Here is a 23,272-nt window from a genome sequence, read left to right on the forward strand (position 1 = left end):
ACGCTCAACTTACAATCAACCAACACAATATCGAAAGAGTTGAGCAATAATATACATATCTGGGTACGAATTTAAATAGCCAATGGGACCACTCAACAGAAATTAAACAGCGAATAATAAAAGCGAAAGCAGCATAGGTTAGAATGAGACCCATTTTCAACAGTGGAGACATATCATTAAAAACAAAATACCGTCTGTTGAAATGCTACATATTCACAGTTCTGCTCTACGGAATGGAAGCGTGGACACTAACTGTTGCATCTATGAATCGGCTCAAAGCTTTCGAAATATGGTGTTATAGGCGCATCTTACGTATATCCTGGGTTGACCTAATTACTAATGTGGAAGTCCTGCGTAGAATGGGGAATATCTAGGACATGTAATGAGAAATCAAGAACGTTACGGCCTTCTCCAACTGATTCTCCAAGGGAAGGTAAATGGTAAAAGAGGACCGGGAAGAAGACGCATTTCCTGGCTTCAAAATTTACGTAAGTGGTATAACACGATTACCACTGATCTGTTCCGCGCTGCGGTAAACAAAGTCAAGATAGCCATGATGATCACCAACATCCGGAACGGCTAGGCACTTTAAGAAGAAGAAGAATAAGAAGATTTTGGCATCAAATTGTTCTCATCCCTAGACTTCCTCCAATATACTCAATCTTAATTATATCCTTTTTTGTCACTCCATTCTTCCATCTAAGCATTCTAGTTTTCGCTATATTATTATAAACAACTAACGCTGTTTCTCCTTATTTTTAACTGCCCAGCGTTCAGTTCCGTACATATTTTATATTATCATAGAATTTTCCCCTTAGCTTCATTGGACTTTTTCTGTCACATAACAGACCTCTCGTCTTCTTCCATTATATCCATTCAACCCTAATTCTACTGTATGTATCTCCATAATTTTTTCTAATACTCTGTAATATCGATCCTAGGTATATACTTAAAACTGCTTTTTTCACAATAATTCCATCGTCTAAACCTAAAGACATCATCAGTTTATTTGTAGTATCTCCATAGGACTGGATCCCGCGTATGAAAAAAAAGTTTATTAATAGCAAGCTGAAAATTTGTTAATAGCTTAAGGGTGTCTAGTCGGCTAAACTTTGATATATGGGAACACTGTAACAGGGGCAGTTTTAATTGTGGAACAGGTTAAAAATTTGGAACGGTCAGCCCACGAAAACGGCACATTTATTTTGTCAGACAGAATAGACTTAACCTCTCCGAACAGGGATTAAACTCTCATGCAAAAATCAGACTGCTATTTATCACCTGTCATAATTCCTGTCATTTGACATATTATACATGTTCCACTCATTAAAACGCCCATTTGGTGATAAATAGCAGTCTGATTTTTGCATGAGAGTTTAATCTCTGTTCGGAGAGTTTAAGTCTGTTCTGTCGGACAAAATACATGTGCCGTTTTCGTGGTCTGACCGTTCCAAATTTTTAACCTGTTCCACAATTAAAACTTCCCCTGTTCCAGTGTTCCCATAATATATCAAAGTTTGTCCTCCGACTAGACACCCTTAAGCTATTAACAAATTTTCAGCTCGCTATTAATCAACTATTTTTTCATATGCGGGATCCAGACCTACCATCTCCATCTTTAAATGAGAATACCAAATACTCAAAAGCTTTTCAAAAGATTCCGGTTCCAGGATATAGACCAGTAAGGATCTGCGAAAAAACGTCTATTTTTGGATGTGAGAGGTGCCATTCGGATTTTTACTGATAAAGTTAGGTGACACCTTCAGTAATAATAATTGACTTATGCTCCTTCTCAAGTATGCCCGGAACATTAATAAAAAAATTAAAATATTTGAAAATTTCGAATAACATCGATTTTCTCTGCTTTCTTTGCTTATAACTTTAAAACGATTCGTTTTGGAACAAAGTCGTAGGGAAATAAAATAAAGATAATTGAATTTTGTATGATATACGACTGGTAAAAAATGTCTTAAGGATTACCTTTTCTGTAATATAGCAATAAATACAAATTAGGGGGGCAAAATAAGGTTTTTGTTATTCAATATTTTTTAACCACTTTGGTGGCACTTAGAACCTTTGTAATTCGCTTAGGAAATTCTTTGTAACATACTTAAATCGTGTACCAAATTTTATTAAAATCGACCTAATAAATTTTACATAATAAATTTGCAATCTAAATGTTTTTAAAAAAGTTCAAATTTTTTAAAATCTTTCTGAACAAAAAGTAGACCATTTAGAAGTTGGCTAATTTTTTTACATATAAAGAGGTACTCTACCTATCTAATACACTTTACAGAATTAAAATCGGATTATTTAAGGGGCCTCAGCAATGTTTTAAATTTATAAACAATTCTTTGGCTTATAAACAAATAGCTTTGTTTAATAATAAAAAAATTAATTTTTAGCAATGCAAATAATTAAAACCAGTATAATTTGACTTAAACTTTCAAATGCTGTCAGCAGAATTGCTATTTTATTTTTTAATCAAACGTTATTCGCGTTCAAAAATTGCAATTTCTCGATTTTTTGAAAGTTCCACCGCGTTTATCTCGAAAACTATGCATCCTACGGAAAAACTTTTAGGAACAATTTTTGCTTAGAATTACCCAAGAAATACAAAAAAATGTTTTATTTTGCGAAAAATCGATGTTATGTAATTCCTCAAGTTCTTTGTTTATAACAATCTTATCGACATCCGGATCAACTGTTACCGAAAAAATTCGTGTTCTACGGGTCAAAATACATAAAAAACTTGGGTAAGTCCATCTAAATAAAGGAGCCCGTAGCACCCGCTCCTGGCCACAGCACTAATTTGTTTATAAGCCAAAAAATTGTTTATAACTTTAAAACATTGCTGAGGCTGCTTAAATACTCCGATTTCAATTCTGTAAAGTGCATTAGATAGGTGGAGTACTTCTTTAAATGTAAAAAAATTTACAAATATTTGTATGTTTTAGTTTTTGTTGTGCAAGATTTTAAAAAAATTTAAATTTTTTAAAAAAAGTTTAGATTGCAAAATTATTATGCAAAATCTAGGAAGTCAATTTTAATGAAATTTGGTGTACGGTTTTAGCACATTACAAAAATTTTCTAAGCGAATTAGGAAGGTTCCAAGTGTAACCTAAGTGATGGAAAATCATTGAATAAAGACAGGCTTGTTTTGCCCCCTTATTTTATATTTATTGCTATTTTGAAGCAAGGGTGATAAATTAAGACATTTTTAACCAATCGCTTCTGATAGAAAATTTAATTATCTTTGTTTTATTCCTTTTCGACTTTGTTCTAAAATGAATAGTTATTAAGTTATAAGCAAAAAAAAGTAGAAAAAAAACGAAATTTTTTGAAATTTTTAAATATTTTATTTTTTTTATTAATGTTCCGGGAATATTTGAGAAGGAGCATAATTCAATTAATATTAACGAAGTTATCACTAAACTTTATCCGCAAAAATCTGAATACCACCTCTCACATCCACCTACAGATCCTTACTGGTCTAATAGGGAACTTTTTGATTATAGCAAAAGTAAGAAGACTTATCATAGTTAGCGCATATATTATAAGATAATTAGTACTCGAAGGGAAGATAGAGGGAGGGAAAGTAGAGGGTCTATGCCTAGGGCGTAAAAGATGTTATGGCTGCGCAATATTCGCAAATGGACAGGAAGCAACAACTATGAAATGCTTTGCAATGCTGCTAAAAACAGAATGATTTAATCCTGACTATCTAACATCCCACCTGACAAGACAATGTACAGGAGAGACCTACGCAGAATTTTATTTTTATAACCTAAGAACCGCTACATGGTCAAAGCATGTCAGAGTCAGAGCATACAAGTATGTAGGTAAAACAGTACATCTTCCAAAAAAAAATAACAAAAATCTATAATTCATTGGATAAAATCTATTGGAGGATTTTGCAACGAAAAAAGAATAGAAGTAAAAAAGGGATAGGACCCAAATACAGCTGAAGACAAATGGAAAAAAGTATGGCGTAGCCTCTATATATAAACCGGTATATAAATATAAATAAATAGTAATATAAAAATGCTTACCTGCATCAGCAAACTAACAACAGTAGCCATTCCTACTGCTCCTGTACCAACAACTGTGACCCTATTGGAAGTCTTCTCAATGGATTCCCCCACGGGGGTAAACAGACCATCTCTGACACTCATTTTGGTGCTGAAAATAAAAAACCACGATGAAAATTATATAGATAATAATTATCGGAAAAATTTGACTTTTAAATAAATAATTTGAAATAGAGTTTGACGTTTCGATGTTTATTCGACAACTCGACAGACGAGACGGTGTGGATGGTAGTACCGCAATATTGTAACTAATTTTATTCAAGTTTTGCTTTAAAAAATGAGGTCGTATAACTTTTACATCGGTACGTGGTTTAGTTAATTGTATTTCATTCGGTACCAAATACACTCACCGGCAAAATCAACCGCCCACCTTGAATGTCTTTCAATTTGCAGAAATTGTCAATATTGGACCACATTTTATGAAAAATACGGAGATACGGTGAAAACTATCTTTGATAAAATTATTGAAAATTAAAAAATAAACTGCGCGTCATAGAAAACGGGCACCCTAAAAAGTGGGTCATTTTTGATGTTGCGTATCTCCTTAACCTGTTGTCCTATTTAAGTGATTTTTTGAATATGTTATAGCCTTATTCTTTGTCAATATCCTTGTAATAATATTTTTGCTAAACAGGTAAATTTTCATTGTATACTGGGTGTACGAATCAAACTGTGTTTTTTTCTCAAAGTTCGCAACACCCTGTGGAATATTCTAGCCTTTATAAAATACTGAAATGAAATCCCGACTATAGCCTCAGGTTTTCTGAACATTCTGTGTTTTATTCATTCTCTTATGTTGGATAATACAAAAGTTACGTACTTTAACAACTAGTCATGTTCTTCATCAGTATAGGTTGTTTGTAAATAAGTGCGACAAACTTTAAAGGGTAATTCTGCATGAAAAATTAATGACCGTTTGCTTTATAAACTATGTCCGCAAATGCTTCGTTTACGAGATACGGGATGTTAATTTTTTTTACAAACTGACGATTTATTTTATTGCCCTAAAACCGGTTGAGATATGCAAATGAAATTTGGTAGGTTTTAAGAGATAATTATTGCGAATTTTTTGACTTGCAATTAAGAATTTTATCAAAAATTAATAACCATTTTCAATTTGGCTTGCAAATTTGGCCATTTTTCAAGTATGGCTTGCAAATTGTAGAAGCCTCGGAGGTGTAACCAGAGAAGGTTCCCATTGTTTTCATTCTGGTGGGATATGTTATATGCCATTAGAGTGAAAACTTAGTCTTAAGAATTTTATATTCACTATTGGCGTGCATATGGGTAATATGACCAATCATATTACCCGTATGCACGCCAATGGTGAATATGAAATTCTTAATTGTATGTCAAAAAATGTGCAATAACTACGTCTTAAACCCACCAAATTTAATTTGCATATCTCAACCGGTTTTAAAGCAATAAATAAATCGTCAGTTTGTAAGAAAAAATTCAACATCCCGTATCTCACAAACGAAGCATTTGCGGACATACGCTTATAAAGCAAACTGTCATAATTTTTTAATGCAGAATTACCCCTTTAAGTTTGTCGCACTTGTTTAAAAACACCCTGTACTGAAAAAGAGCATGGCTAATTGTTAAAGTACCTAACTTTTGTATTATCCAACATACGCGAATGAATCAAAAAACAAAATGTTGAGAAAACCTGACGCTATAGTTGAGTTTTAATTTCAGTATTTTATAAATGCTAGGATATTCCACAGGGTGTTGCGAACTTTGAGAAAAAAACACAGTTTGATTCGTACACCCGGTATAAAATGAAAATTTACCTGTTTAGCAAAAATATTATTACAGAGATATTGACAAAGAACAAAGCTATAACATATTCAAAAAATCACTTAAATTGGACAACAGGTTTAGGAGATACGCAACCTCAAAAATTACCCATTTTTTAGGGTGCCCGTTTTCTATGACGCGCAGTGTATGAAAAAAAAATTAAGAAACGCTTTTTTTTAGTTACGAGTGACTAAAATTAAAAATGCATATTATAAAAAAATCAACTAAAAAGCAAAAAATAAAAAAAATTCAAACTCAAAGGATTATTCGAAAAAAACTGTTAGACTATATATACAAAAATCTCACACATTCGTTAAAAAATTGAAAAAATCTAACACATTCGTTAAAGAAAAGCGTGGGGCGCGTCTTCATCAAATAAACGGTTTGAGGATAGATACTTTTTTACTTTTCGTGTCCCACGCTTTTCTTTAACGAATGTGTTAGATTTTTTCAATTTTTAGTGTTTCAATGTTTTATATCTAAAAAATCAATGTTTTTCGGTATAGGTACTCATTTACAATTCACTCAATTTGTTCCGCAGAAAAAATTTTTTCAAACCAAGTTCTTGGAAATTAGATAATCTACAATTTCACATTGAATTATTTTTTCGTATCTCTGATGCTAATCTTTCTATTCTGAAGAAAATGGCATTTTTTACCAAACTACAAAAATTCGTTATTCGCTTTTAGTTCCCGTTTTTTAAAAACTAATCATTATAAGCCAGTCAAACGTCTAGAATCTATTAATACTACATAAATAAAGAATAATGAATAAGGCCAATGACTAAAAACACCACTAACTTACATTACTATGCTTCAAATTGGATTTCTTTTTTTTTTCAAAAAAATATATTGATTTTTTAAACGTAACTTTTTAATTTTTTATTTTAGAAAGTTTGGTGATAAAGAATTTTATAGGTTTTTATGAGATCTATAAGGCTATTAATATTAAATTAAAATCCTCAGTCTCAAAAAGAGGTGACTTTGAAAGGGTTGGTAAAGGTGGTTTTTGCATGTTATTACAAGTTTTAATTATCAATAGCTCACTCAATTTTTGCCGTAGGAAAAATGTTTGCAAACTATGTTCTTGGGAATTAAATAGACTACATTTTCATATTTAAACATTCTTTCATATCTCTGATGCTAATCTTTCTATTCCGAAGAAAAGGGCATTTTTTACCAAACTACAAAAATTAATTATTCGCTTTTAACTCCATTTTATTAAAAACTAATATTTTAAGCCGGTCAAACTTCTAGAATCTATTATTAATACATAAATAAAGAAGGCCAAATAGGTTCAATGAATAATGTTAATTAGTCTGGTGATAAGGGGGTTGTTTCCGATAAATTTTTTGCTGAAAAAAAATACGGATTGACATTATTTTCATTATAAGTTACTTAATTTTTGAGCTAGAGACTTTTTTATGTCTAGAGATATATATTTTTAAATACTTTAAATTATTTTCAACGAGTTATCCTTGAAAAATGCATAGTTTTCCCGCCGTTTGACTTTGAATCTACAATATTTAGCATTTGACGAAGAAGAGCTAACATATAAAAAAGTATAGCTCGATTACTATTGGTTTTAAACAAAATTAAAAAAACCAGATTTGTTTATTTTTTCAAAAGGTACATTTTTTTAAGCAAAGTTGTTTTGATAAAACAAAAACTTTATGAGTTATTAGCAGAAAACTGATTAAAAATTGATTTTTTCGATATAAAACTAACACTTTCGATAGCGAATAAATGGAAAAGTATTGATTTTATCCAAAAAATGTATAGAAAGTTTTTTGCTTAGAATAAATGTTTTTAGCAACTTTTGCGGTCTAAATATAATAAAAAATTTCCACCCCCGAGATGGGGTTGCAACCACCCCCATGGTAAAAGCGCCTTTCGACATCATATAGACTTTGACCCCTGGACTATCCACTACTTATTCTCAAATTTTCAAGCAAATCGATCCATTCTGTAAAAATTGCGAGGTTTTGTTCTATTGTAAGCTTCATTACTTGGACAAAATAACTAAAAAATTTTGAAAAAATTTATAATAATAACTTATAATAATATTCACATCAGAGCAATATTACAGAGGGTTTTTAAACGAATAATTTTCATTACAAACAAAGCATGTTTTACGTGGTACCTCCAGTAGGTGTAATCCACAGACAACCTCCAGACGAGATAATGAGCATAATTAATATTTAAAAACTCATTTTCTTTGATGGTCTAGGTTTAGGTTCAGGATCTATAATCAGCATCGAATGTGAATGTTTGCGGAATAGCGAGAGTTAGAATTGGGGTCATTGTGGGTAATTTATCTTCTAATTTTTTCTTCGATTAATTTTGATACTTCCGTAATGCTCCTGCAGGTTTCACCAGAACAATTGGGGCACACTGCAGGGCATTTGAGGCCTGCTTTTTGGAGATCGCACATACTTCGACAGTTTCCCTTGCATCTGCAGAAAACTAATTACAAGGGATCCTGGATTGGTATCCAAGTGTTTCCATGATGTTATTAGCACAAATCTTCAGGGTCGCAGTGTTTATATTACAGTATATATCTACCAAATAGAGCGTACTATGGATTAAAGAAACTTTTAATATCAAACATAGTCACAAAAAAGGAACAAAAATATTGGTATACAGAACTCTAATCTAGCCCGTCCTCATTTACGTGTCAGAAACGTAGACGATAACAAAAAGATTGGGCAGTTTTGAACGTAAAATTCTCAGACATATTTATAAAGTTGTACAGGAAAAAGGATTATGGCGTAGACACTATAATTTTGGGCTTTACCGTCTTTATAATGAGCCTAGTATTGGTAGGTCTATCACAATAAACAGAAACATAAACAGAAGATGCAGGCCCAGAGCACTATTTAAGGACCAGGTGGAAGAGGACTTACGAGTATTGAGAGTACGACATTGGAAAACCATGGCAAAGCATAGGAAGGAATGGAAGCTGATTCTAGAACAGACCAAGACCCACCATGAGTTGTAGAGCCGATGATGATAATGATGATGAGGATGACATGGTACCTTTTCTCATACCATCCTCAGCGAATAACGCCAATGGAAAAGGTGCTGATTCGATTCGTATGCCAAATATTGTTTGATATTGCCAACTGTTTCTCCCGAAAGGCACATCAGTATATTTAGAAATTCAACTATATTTTTGGAAACAATGTATTATCCATATAAACCGGGAGATATTAACAGAAGTTCAACCACGATTTTCTAAGTCCTGCCCTTTGCAATACTGGAAGGTTAGAGAAGGTACTTACAATTTGTGAAAAAATCCACGGGTTTCCTGTGACATTTTTCTGTGAAAATTAGATTTTCCATGAATAAAAAAATTGGGAGTTGCGATGAATTTTTAAGTCCTGCCATATCCATAGAATAACAGGATACTATCTATTTTATGAAGAAAATTTTTTGGGCAGGACGGTCGCAAAAGTACTTAGGGAGTATACATATATACAAATATGTAATGAAAATAATGAAATTTTCATGATTTTCTAAGTCCTGCCAACTTAATAAATTAATTATATTTATTTCAAAATGACCAAAAAAAATATTGGCATGACGTCACCTAATGTTTAACTGCACTTGTTTCTTGGAAAATTTTGTATACAATTTTCACTCTGGTTCCGTGATTTTCTAAGTCATAAAATAAATTTTGTTACAAAATAAATAATTTCAGTATACATTATGCAAAATGGCAGGATGTTTAGTTACACCTTTTTTACTATATATAGTTAAAAAATTTGTAAGATAATTCGTGGAAAATTACACGATTTTCTAAGTCATGCCATTTCGCACATATCTCAAGAAGGTTAATATAAATCTATTTTCAAAGAGGCAGGATGGTTGTATAGTTATTTCGTATAAAAAAATTAAATTATCTGTCTGTAAAATTATTTCAGGGTGTTATACAAACATATTCATATCACCACATTTTTCTTGAGTCATACCATGTCGAGTATGCTTAAAAAACACTAATCTAAAACCGTTTACAACTTTACAAATGTCATCAGACCATCTGGTTGGCGGACGACCTCTACTTCGATATGCTTCGTCTAGAAGAAGCATATCGATGTCTTGTAATTAGTTTCTTTAAAATAGCTGCAGAACGCTTTTATTTGGAAAAACGAAAACTGGTACACTTATTTATCTTCCAGAGGTCAATTGTCAAATGTCAATTATCAATTGTCAATTTTTAGTACCGGTCATAGGGGTCCGTTTGGGTACGGAAACGGATATATTATCGAATAACTTATCTGTCTAACTTTTAAGCATCTCTGACACTGGATTATTGAATTCTGGGATAGTTTTGTACTAAAAGGTACTTTTGCTTTAACTCAGAAGAATACGCAATGCAGTGTTCTAGAAAAATCGATGTGAAAAATTTTTCGCTTTTTGGTTTTTTGAGTTTAAAAGAATTTAGAAAAATTCTATTTAGAAAAACGAAAACTGCTACGTTTATTTCTCTTCCAGAGATGAATCGATTTTATCAATTGTGAATTTCTAGTACTGGTCATAGGCCTCCGTCTATTTAAAAGTACGCCCACCAATAAAACGAGTGTGATTCATGTGCCTGAAACTTTTTTATCTTCGAGAGGCCCCACACCAAAGAAACATAAAACATGACACGTTTCATGAAAATAAAACACAGTTAAACAAATTGAAGTCCGCACACACAAGAAGCGAGTGTGATTCATGCACATAAAACATTTTTATCTTGGTGAAATCTGTTTCAGGAAAGAGATCGTGTTGTATTTTTCGGTTTCAGTTTCATTGTTTTGGACAGTTAATTACGTGCATAATATGAATTCCAACCAAGAATTTAATATTGCATTGGTTTCTGTTGTAAAGTAGAATGAAGAGTTGTACAATTATTATAACCTGGAGAGGTACTCGAATAGGTAATGATAAGAAAATATCAGTTTTCTTTAAACCAGGACCCACAATAAAACAATGTAGATGTTTGAATACTCAGTCTATAAAATTATTTAAATTTGGGAAGATGATTACTTAGTTCGTTTGCAACCAAATACGTACTATGATTATGATGTTGGGCAGTAATAAAAAGTTGCCGCAAGAGTAACAACCTCGTCATCATTACTTTCCATTGTTGGCTATACAAATTTTCATTTTGTTTCTTTGATTAGTATATAATATGAAACGGTTTCGTCCTTCACAATTCATTTTGTTTCATGTTTTATGTTTTATGTTTTACTTCACGTTTCTTTGATCTGCGGCCTCCCTTAGAAAGTAATAAAGGTTTGCCATGACAGCAACGACCTCGTCATAACTTTCCATTGTCGACTATACAAATTTTATTTTTGTTTCTTCGATTAGTATATCACATGAAATCAAATGTTTTTTCACAATTTATTTGTTTCTTATTTCAAGTTTCATGTTTCACGTCTCATCTTTCACGTTTTATGTTATTTTAATCTGCCTTAGGAAGCATTTTCAGATTAGTTGAATTGTGTTAAATTGCCGTAAAATTATTAAATTTATTAATTGCCTTTATTGCAATTATTAATTGCCTTAAAATCAATTTGTTGTTATTAATTTATTTTGTTGCATAGCAATTTTATCCCGCCTTCTTACTTGTTCGAACACAAAATACACACGCATGTAACAAGCGCTGAGTGGCCGCACTCAACTCGTTTTCCTAATATTGTAGGATTGTAGATATTATCCTGATATTGTTTCCTATATTTGATAGCAAAATTTACTAACACTAACAACACCAGAATAACGATTTTTAAATGCAGCATCTATCTACTTGCAACTTTTTGCATTGTGTTCAGGATAACATCAGGAAAAGGTGTATAATATAAAAATGGGTAGAAATTGCATTTTAGTGCATAACATGCATCCAAAAGTGCATAAACCTGTCAAAATCGGTGTATGAAGGGCAAAATTTTGTTATTTTTGAGGTTTATGGAGTTACGAATACGCAAGCAGAACCGACCTCTGAATCACCTAGTGCCCAGAGTTGCTGCTAAGGCACGCCATCTGGAGTTTCGTGGGATATCGGCAATAAATTTAAAAAAAACAGAATATTCGATGGTTTTTGGGATGGCCGAACACGAATATGACATTACAACCAACCCTCGGAGCACCTGGTGCAAAGGGTGACTGATCTCGAATTTAAGAGAGTTTTTGGAGGTCGATTCTGATGGCGTATTCATGTTCAGCAACCACAAAACTCTTCGAGAAATCTACTTGCATCACTTTAGTGTCTGAAAGCCTCGAAATTTAAGAATACGGAGTGTATATCAGTCACCCCGGGCACTAGGTAAAGATCTGTTCTAATGTGACATTCTTGTTCAGAAACCCCAAAAACCACCTGAGCAATCTGTCTGTATCAATTTACTGCCGAAATTAATATATAAATATGGTATAGAAAATGCTTAGCAAATAAAAAGGTACCATAAAATATCATTTTATTATAATACTAAAATACAGGGTGTCCCATTTAAGAAAACTCAAAAAATACTCATTCCGAGTTTCAAGTTTCAACCAACCCCGTATACTAAAATTAAACATTTTGGTATACTATTAATAACTGACAATAGTAGACTATATTAAAAATCGTTTAAACATAAATTAATAGAAGTTTGGATATCAAATCACTAACAATATGTATAGGGTGTGAATGTTCCTACAAAAAAAACGTAATTATATTTTAAACTACCTCGTATAATATTTCAAAACACTATATTTTATTAAAGAGAACATCGAGTAGAATCCAAAAATGTAAAAATATACAGGGTATTCCATTTAAAAAAACATAAATTTTTGTCACCCTGTGAAAACGGGTAGCCCTGTATATTAGAAAATACTGTTAAATTATAGTCCTATCTGTGGCACATGTTTTACCTAAATAACTTTTTTCGTATATCTTACGACAAACGAGTAATTGGACTAGCCCACACTAATGCCCCACCCTGTATACAAAATAACCATAAAACCATCCTGCCTCTTTGTATATAGACTTATATTAAGATTCTTGAAACATGTGCAAAATGGCATGACTTAGAAAATCATTGACTTTTTCACGAATTTTCTTACAAATCTAGGACTCCTGCCGTCTTACAAGAACTGTTTAACCTTCCTGCCGAGTACCGAAAAGGTATTGATTGTATTTGAGTATTATAACTTTTTAAAGGCAGGACTTGGAAAATCACGGAATCAGGGTGAGAATTTTCCGCAGAATTTTCCAAGGGACAAGTATACTTAAACATTAGGAGACGTCATGCCAATATTTTTTTGATCATTTTGAAATAAATATGTTTAGTTTATTAAGTTGGCAGGACTTAGAAAATCATGAAAATTTCATTATTTTCATTACATATTTGTATATATGTATACTCCCTAAGTACTTTTGCGACCGTCCTGCCCAAAAAATTTTCTTCATAAAATCGATAGTATCCTGTCTATCTACGGATATGGCAGGACTTAGAAATTCATCGCAAAACCCTATTTTTATTTTTTGGGAAAATCTAATTTTTACAGGAAAATGTCACAGGAAATTTGTGGATGTTTCCACAGATTATAATTACATCGTCTACCCTTCCAGTATTGCAAAAGGCAGGACTTAGAAAATCGTGGCTGAACTTCTGTATAATATCTCCCAGTCTAATATGTCCTATGTATAAAGAGGATGGGTACGTATGTTCGTCTGCAATGCTATTCAAATGGGGATTCATTTTTTTTTTTTCGAATCCTGAGAAAACTAATAAGTATTTTTGAAAAATTTAAACGCAGAATGAAAGATTACGTTATTGGCGAGGGCCAAAAGTCCCTGAGAACTTCTATAATGTTTATTTTAATAAGTTACAGGAGTGAAAAACTAAGACAAAATTTAGTGTGATATTTAATTTAAAATATCTCATTCAAAATAAACTTTTTATTTATTCTAAGGGACTTTCGGCCCTCGGTAATAGTATAGTCTTTCATTCTGCGTTTAAATTTTTCAAAAATATTTATTGGTTTTTTCAGGATTCGAAAAAAAATGAACACAATGTCGTGGTAATATTTTCCAAATCTATCTTTGTCTTACAACGCACTCAGCCGAATAGAATATTGTCAGAATAATATTGCCAGTCAAACAGTGACAATTTTAAATATTTGACATGGCATCGGGAATATTTTGAGTTGTTGATTAATAATATTAAATATATTATATTTATGTATTTGATAAATAATTGATTTAAGACGTGAACTTAATAAAAAGTTATTTATTGTGTATTATTTGTGGAAGATCCAAGCAGAGAAGACATCAGGATAATATATTCTGTGATCCAAGTATTTTGTTGTTAAAGATGTTCAAAATTGTAAGCGTTTCATAGTAACAATATATTATTAAAAAATCACTTTAACACTTTTCTTCTTTTCTCTATTGAGTATTAGTTTTTGTTGTACATATAAATGATTACAATCACTGAATACATAGTGAAAAAATTATCAGTAATAATTGCACAAGAGCTCTAAAATTCTATATTAATTTTAGAGATCGAGTGCAATTTGTTGCGATTATTTCATCAATAAAACTGTTAAAAACCAAAATTTTATTGTAATTTATTTATGTAAGTATAAATTAGTACAATTAAACACACAGTTGTTATAAATATTTTACGGTTGAAAGTCATCACTTTTATAATTTTTAAAACATTAATTGTCATTAATGTCACTGAATGTATTTTTTATAGCAACGAAAGGCATCTGACGTAATATACTTGACGACGGGAAATTATCAAAAATTATCAATTTAATTTAGATTTCTGTAGCTTTCTATTGGTCAGAATCTCCTATGAATGAAATAATGACATGTATTAACTGAATTAATAATTTGCAATTATAAAAATAACAGTTATCCAAGAACATTCAAAAGCCATCTCTTTAAGTTAACGATGACATTTTCAAGTAGAATGACATTCTAGTAATGTTTACATATCCATACCAGTGTGAATTTTACTACACGTAATTTGCCGTGTAAAGACAGAAAAAGTAGGGATACCCGTAAAATATTTGCGAATTATGTACCGATGGCCTTAGAGTATTAGTTTTAGTATAATGTAGATAAAGTTCAATAAAAGTTGTGGATTAAATGATTAGGCATATATTATTGCATATTAACCATAATATGCAATTTTAGTTAATACATAGATAAACATGGATAAACATGCGGATTAGATGATTAGGCAGATATATTGCATGTTAACTATAATATGCAATATCAGTTAAAACATAGATAAACATAGTAAGTACATTACTTATAATTGTACATATCTACAAATGCATTGACATTATCATGAAATATACTTTAATTAACGAGATATATAGACCAATTATATTATATATATATAATCGGTTCATAACGTTCTACGACGTCTTCTGATTCCCAATCGCCATTGTTCTCGATCGTAGCACATGTCTTCGTTCAAGCCTCTTTCTCTGATTTCCCTATGAATTTCTTCTATCCAGCTTTTCCTAGGTCTTCCTCTTTTCCGCCGTCCTTTTGGTGCCCATCGTAGCACTTGCTTGGGTAATCTGTCGTCTTCCATACGTTGTACGTGGCCAAACCATCTTAGTTGCTTTGTTTTTATATCGTCCATTATTGTATGCTTTACATTCATGATCTCCAATATTCTTGTATTTCTGATTTTATGTATTCTTGATATACCAGCAGCTCTTCTCCAGAAGTACATTGCAGTTGTTCTGAGCATATTTTCGGATTTTTCTTTAAGTGGCCAAACTTCGCTGCTATATGTTATAATGCTCTTAACAATGCTGTTATAGATGTTATGTTTATTTTCTTTGGAGATACTTTGGTCCCATAGGATTTTGTTCAATAATACGATAGCTTTCCTTCCTTGTGTGCACCTTTCTTGGATATTCCAATTATATACCAATTATATTATGTACCTAAGACAAACACAAGTGTATTTTCCAATTAGTATAGAGTATCTACTAAGTTGTCATGAAATGTAAATAATTAAATTACTCATTAACTACTTAAAAAAAACAAATATAGCCATTTAAATGAAATAGGTATAAATATAGAATTTTTAAAATATTCTAATTTGAGAACGATTTCCGGAGTGAAAATCGAAACGTCAAGCATTATTTAATTAAAAACGTAATTTTCATCGCACCAATAATTTGTGGCTCAATCCAATAAAAGCGGGAAGAAAATATAAGTTGGTAAGAAAAAAAGTAATTACATATAATGGAAATAACCTCCTCGAAAACATAAAAAAGCTTGGACTAAATGAATATCTTTATAAGACCATGCAGAAAGCTGTACTGACTCGCGACGGCCAGAAGTGTACGAAAATTTTTGGGAGATAAACCTGCATACCAAGTCACCTAGGGCTCGATAACATGGAACGAGTCCCACCAGAGCTCAATCCTTTTGATACCGTAGGTATCTGGGATGAGTCAATTTTCCCCTTAGAGGGAGTGTGAGCCGTACGGCTAAATCTAGATGGAAATAAATATTGAAATATTATTTTCGTTATATTTTTATATTGACTCTCAGTCTACCCTTTTTCATAGTTCATTGAGCAAACAAGTAAGCTATGAAAGTAAACTGTTACGTGGCAACCAGTGTGGCAACAAACTGGCCCCTAATCGTGACAACCCTCAAAAATTTGAACACAATCTATTTACAGAAACCGACCTAAAAGCCCAGTCAAATAAAATTTTAATACATGTAACGAATTTTGTATTACAGTTGTTGTTCCATGATATCTTTGTCCAAACGCCATGATTCATTTTCAAAACAAGTTAAATCAAAACATAAAGTAAAACGTACGTCGATATGTAATATCATTGATATGTACTGTCAATGTAATAATTAGGAAATGGCTATTATCCAGGTGGACGTAGCTTATAAAGATATTTTATTGAAGTGTTTACCTAATCTTTTTTCACTATTGAAGAGATTGATGGACTTAACATTAAACAGCTTGAGCGTCATACCGACTATTACTAGTATAAAGTTAAATATAGAACGGTAATAAATAAACTAGAAAAAAAAACAAAAAGTTAAACAGTAATCTCGAAAATAAATCAGTAAGTTCTTATTCGACAGAACTATAAGCCACACTTACATATCTGCCTGTTCAGCGTGGCAAAATTCCAACGAAACTTGGTCCGGCATACTCAGAAGTAAAACTAATAGAAAATAAGAGACATCTTATAATTCAATTCGTCCAGAAGGCGCCATAAACACCCTGGGGTCCAAGGGACCAATTTTCGTTGGAATTTTTCCACATTTTTCTGTGTAGGCAGGAAGTGAGATGCAAATAATAGATCTCCCCGGGCCTTCTTTGATTTCAGCATTGGGATGGTTTGTAAGTAATAGAAACCACGAAGATGTCACAGAAACTTGGCCTCAATAAAAGTATTATTTTTAATTTTATTAAACTAAAACTTTAAATTGTTAACTTTTAGTATTTGTGTATGTCATTTTAATCTTAATTTTGCTCTGGTTTTTGAATATATTTTTGCCAAAAAAGAAATATTTTTGACTTTCGAAAGTGACTGATTCGATAAGAAATTTAATTCTGAACAACTTTTCTGCAGACGTATAGGTACATAAAGTATAAAATGAGCTCCAAAGCACTGAGGGAAGAAAGATGAAAAAACCTGTAACAATGAAAATTTGCAATGTCAAGACACTTTCTAAACGAAGTAAATCTCAAAACCAATTGTAAATATAAAATATAGGAACATATTTAGACAAGGACAGGAAATCCTATAAGGACAATCCTATAACTCCTATATATATCACGTATAACAAAATGTTACCTGTTTAAAACACTGTTGAAAAGATAAACCACTTTTTGTATTTAGTTTATACCTACTGGTATTAGTTATCTAGAAATTACATTATTAATAATACCTGTCTCACATTTAACAAAATGATAAATAAATAAATAAATAAATGTCTGAAGCGTCACACAATTTTCCGACTATTAAAAAACCTGATAATAGAAACCAGCATAATAAGTAGACATCATAGGCGTCACTTCATTTTCCACTTCGATTGGATTATGTATTAAGATAATTAAAAAACATTTTGCATAGTGTGGTAATCCTACATAGTGTGGTAATTTATATAAAGAACAAAAAATAAATAAAATATACGAAATAGTAAGAAACTTTCCAAAAACTAATTGCAATAAATAACCAATAAATTGTAGAACAAAAAGGGAAATCGTGATATTATTGTAACAAAACCCAACATATTTTCGATACCTCTTGTATCGAACAGCTATTCAATTCAAGGCATTTGGTGAGAAGAAACAATTCCAGAAAAACGGAAAGAAGGAAAGAAGAGAAAAATAATTTTGTCTCCTTTTTATGGATTACCTAGCACAATCCACAATCCAAAAATTTACAGAATCCTTGCAAACATCATGCTAGAAAGAACCAAAAATCGTTAGGGATTATCAATGCGGATTTAGACCGGACCGCTCTACTATTGACCAGATATTCACAATAAAACAGATAATGGAAAAATGGTGGGAGTTTGATCGTGAGCTTCATCCGATGGTCATAGATTTTAAACAGGCGTTTGATAGAGTATGCAGGGTTAGACTGTGGACAGTGATACAGACACTAGTCTTTCCAAAGAAACTAATCAATTTGATACGGATGTGTATGGAACGGTTACGGTGTAAGATGAGAATTGGACAGCAATACTCAAGAGGCATTTGAAATAAACAATGGACTAAAACAGGGAGATGCACTTTCACCACGACTCTTCAACTTAGCTCTAGAATACATAACCAGAAGTGCAAGAGACGAAAAACTGACAACAGTATTTCATCTAGAAGAATTAAGCTTACTGTTGGCATTTGAAGACGTTATCGATCTGACAGGAAACACCAGATTAAGGATGAAGGAGACTTTCGCCAGGTTAGAGAACAAAGCAGAGAAGATGGGGCTCCTAATCAATGAAAACGAAACTAAATATGTGTATATGAGCCGCAATAACCGAAAGAGAGATAGAATCGGACACAACATCACAATCGATGACTTTAACTTTGAGCGCGTCCGAGAATTTAAGGACCTATCTTGGAAAAAAAATAATTGAAGACAATAACGGATCACAAGAAGTAAACAATAGGGTACAAGATGTCTTTATGTCCTCCAAAATCTTATAAAATCGAAATAACTAACAAGACATACAAAGATACAACTATACATATAAAATCATCATACGACACATAGTGATGTATGGAAGAGAAACGTGGACGATAACAAAGGCAAGCGAAGAGGGATTACGTGTTTGGGAAAGAAAAATCCTAATGAAGATATTTGTGCCTGTGCTTGATAAACCACATAAGGATAAGGACTAACAAAGAACTCGAAAAAATATATTGAGACGCTAACATAATAAAAGAAATAAAGTCAAGAAAACTCCAATGGACAAGGACACATCAGAAGGCATTCTGACTAAAAAATAGTAAAACTGGTATGGCAAGAAGACCATGTGGACGACCTCGACTCCGTTGGCGAGATAATATAACAGGAGACCTGAAAGCTATCGGCGTGGAGAACTGGATAGATTGCTCAAAACAGAGAAGAATGGAGGCATGTTATAAAGTTAGCTAAAGCCCACGAAGGGTTGTAACTCCACGGAGTAAATAAGTATGTGATATATGAATTCTTTATAACAACGTCGACAACGTTAGAATCATAAATTTTAAAATTTTTGTAGGTTTTAACAATAAATAACTAAGCGATAAAGCTGTGGCTACGTGGGCACATAAAAAGTAACAGGCATGTAATACTGCTATTTGAATGATGCAGTTAAAATGATAGTTGGAACTAAAGCAGATAAAACACATAATTTACCGGTTAAAGAATATTATAACTAACCACAAACAACGCCTAACCAACTTCTGCTTTGCAAAAATCAATTTGCTTTTGTCCGTGTGGTTACGTATTTTCCACAACAAATTTGGTTTTAGAGGTAAATGCATCACTGCTGATAATAGAACACTGATAACAGAATAAAAATATGCCAATGAAACATTTTGATTGACATAATATGTTGCATACCTAGGTATGTCAATAAAAGTCTCTAAGCAGCCAATCAACAAAGTCAACACATATGACAAAACAGATAGGCGCAAAATAAAAATTATTCATTTAATCTCATATATTTTTTTGTTGGTAGAACTTTGATAATATCGATTTATAGATAATACAACAACTATAATAATAATATCGCTGGTACCTATGATTAGTGTGATTCCTAATACATTTCCAGTGAAAATAATAACTCTTTGATAAGTGTTGGCGATACAATTTTTTTTATATGCGTGTCCGCGAAGATTATAACTCCCAAAATATTTATAACGAAAAGATTTAGTTTATACTAGATGCCGACGAAAAGAATTATTTCCCTTTCTGTTTCTGTTTCTGCCGACGAAAACAATTATTTCTGAGAACTGTTTATAATTATAATTTTCGTGGACCCACAAACAGAAATGATATTTTTTGCTGATACTCCTCAAAAAATAAATTTTTTCGCTAACACTTTATTAGGGATTATAATTTTCAGAATCATATAATAGAAAATAATATTTTTCGCGGCGTTCATTGAAAGTTTTACTCTTAACTGCATTTTTTGGAGTTATACTTTACGTAGGCGGCGGCGATATGTGGTACATATATATTATATACAGGATGGACGGACGAAAAGGAAATAGAACGGTTCTTAGACAGCAAACTTGCAATAAGCACGGTTCTTTGGGTACACGACAATTAGACCGAAAACATTAGACCGAAAGCAGTAGACAGAACTCATTAGACCGAAAAGCACTTTACCGAAACATCACTAGACCGAACAGCATTTAGACCGAAATGGTAAATAAATTTAAAAAGTTTGCAGTAAATTATGCTAAGATTTTGTATATCTGTCTTTTTATTTATTGTATTTTTTTGTATTCTTTTATATATAGACTGTACAGTACAGTCTGATACGAAATAATTTTCATCCGTTAAACAAATTAGTGAAGATAAAAATAAATTAAGGGTAGAGTGACGTTAACACCATTTTAACAGTTTATAATAACCATCCAAATAACATTTAGTTGTAATTACATTAGTATTATCTCTTTTACTGCGACAAGTAAAAATAACTGCTTTTCGGTCTTCTGCTGTTCGGTCTAGTGAGGTTTCGGTAAAGTGCTTTTCGGTCTAATGATTTCGGTCTACTGCTTTCGGTCTAATGATTTCGGTCTCTTTACAGTAAACCGTTCTTAGACATTTACTGAATGTCTAAGAACCGTGGGCAATCAGCCCTGTAATGTATCACCAAAGTTATTTAAAATACCTTTGCCGTTTTGCCGTTAATTTAAAATAACTCTGACAGATAACTGTCTCGATAGCTTTTAACGTTAATTCCGTGTGATGTATCGCTCACCGCTACGAGATGAGTTATTTCCCAGAAGTTAAAAAGGAAGTAAGAATTGTTTTGTCTAACAAAAAGAACCTTATGTAGAAACAGAACCAGTTGGAGCGAGAAAGATAATGATGAGAAGGTATTCCCACCGAACAGCTGTTCGGTGGTATATCATAAAAGGAGATAGAAAGAACAGTAAAGTCCCTGGATGTTTATAAATTTAAAAACCTCTCGATACGTCTTTTTTTATTTTTACTTACTGTTTTAATGTTATTATTACCTACAATTACTATTTATTAGAGTATATTGCTATAAAAAGAGTGGCGAGAAACAGGCTACAAGCGGCCTAGTGGCTACAAGCGGCCTACAAGGGAACACTGCACAGAACTGAAGGAGGCCTGTGTCCAGCACAGAGCCGGATTTAAGGGGGGCAGGCTGGGCAGCTGCCCACATTCCGGGGGGGGCCACACATTTAAAAAAATTGGCACATTATTCACATAGATTAATTTTTGTCAATCAATTAACTGTGATATTTCGTTACATGGAAGGTTTCTCTCCTGGTAAAAATGTATTTTTCCCAAATCACGATCATAAAGCAGAAGATATTTAATTCCCTAATGACATCAGATTAAAGGAGCATTACCCAAAATTTGAAACAGCAACAATTTGAAAATCGTAGTGATGCAAATGGTTTGTATGTATGTATGAATGAAATCTTAGAGAGGGCAAACAGCACAAGTCGTATTCTCTAAGATCCAAATATTGACCTTAATTCAGGAGTGGGGGTACTTAGGTAGATCACTTAAAGAATATACATATATTCGTTTACGGAATATTTCAGAGACTGAAATGATAACATCGGAGAAATGAAATTTAGAACTCAAAATTGTATCGCTATTACAGATCACTTTGTTTCCTCTTTAAGTCAGAGGGTCTCTGCATATGAATCCATTTATTCCAATTTTGTATTTTTACATTATTTGGAAAATTTAACTCCCAATGAAATTGAAGCTCACTCACTGAAGCTTCCCGACATTTTATAGCAAAGATTTAGATGAAACTCTAGGTGTTGAACTGGTACAATTCGTAGAATTTTTTAATTCATTTAAAAAAGAAATCGACTCATCAAATATACCTAAGTAAAGAACTTCAAATGTACCGACTGCTAATAACAGAAAAGAATGTGAATGATGCATTTCCAAACTGACATTTAGTTCTGATGCTAACTAATTGCAGTGGACAGAGACCATTCTCAAAATTTAAGTTAATTAAAATTCGATCTACGATGGGACAAGAGCGTTTGAATCATCTATCTATAATAAGCATTGAACACGATGTCTTAAAGCAACTAGATATGCCCGACACAATCAAAAAATTTTCAATTAAAAAATCTCGAAAAATACCCGGACTTCAACCATACATTTTACTATGTTTATTTTTAGTATTTTACTGTACTACCTTTTTTATTTTTTATTATTTAAAAAATATATATCTATAAAAGTAGATCAACATTTTTTTAATCCTAAAAGGGAAAACCCTGCAGTTGGCTGTATACCATCGTTATAACAACAATTTTTTTTTAATGGTAGGAGATAGGGCCCCACATCAATTCTGTCCAGGGGCCCCCACTGCTTTAAATACGGCTCTGGTCCAGTAGTGGACGCGATTGGCTGATTGATGATCCCGAAAGAAACGTTAAAACACATTAGGGTTATATGGTCGCTTTTTGAATTAATATTTTTTTAATACGTTTTTAGCCGGAAACTGGCGCACATTCTTGTCACAAGTCCAAATGAAACAGTTTTTACGGGACCATGAGCTTTAATTTTTAATTGTGACATATTGGTTTGCTGTTGGCTCCATCTATTAAAATATTTTTAAGGTTGCGATATTACAGTTTTCTGAGGACAAAGATGATGCATAATGCATTTTGTAGG

The 23,272-nt window shown here is 32.3% G+C and overlaps 1 protein-coding gene across 6 annotated transcripts in view; it reads right to left on the reverse strand.

Moving 5' to 3' along the window:
* The window catches only part of LOC114329819 (L-lactate dehydrogenase), an 85,828-nt gene that overhangs the window by 45,988 nt on the left and 16,568 nt on the right, over positions 1–23,272 (reverse strand). For 2 of the 6 annotated variants that reach the window (XM_050646373.1, XM_050646372.1), the window contains exons 1-2: positions 19,805–19,923; positions 4,053–4,182 (exon numbers count right to left, since the gene is read on the reverse strand). In XM_050646373.1, coding sequence (XP_050502330.1) covers positions 4,053–4,182; positions 19,805–19,908 — 234 coding nt within the window. In that variant the 5' untranslated portion in view covers positions 19,909–19,923. Of the gene's footprint in view, positions 1–4,052; positions 4,183–17,725; positions 17,759–19,804; positions 19,978–23,272 lie in introns of those variants that run through there. The other 4 variants (XM_050646375.1, XM_050646377.1, XM_050646374.1 and 1 more) reach the window with 3 other exon arrangements.

Source organism: Diabrotica virgifera, chromosome 3 (assembly GCF_917563875.1).
Source record: "Diabrotica virgifera virgifera chromosome 3, PGI_DIABVI_V3a".
Classification (NCBI taxonomy): Eukaryota; Metazoa; Arthropoda; class Insecta; order Coleoptera; family Chrysomelidae; genus Diabrotica; species Diabrotica virgifera.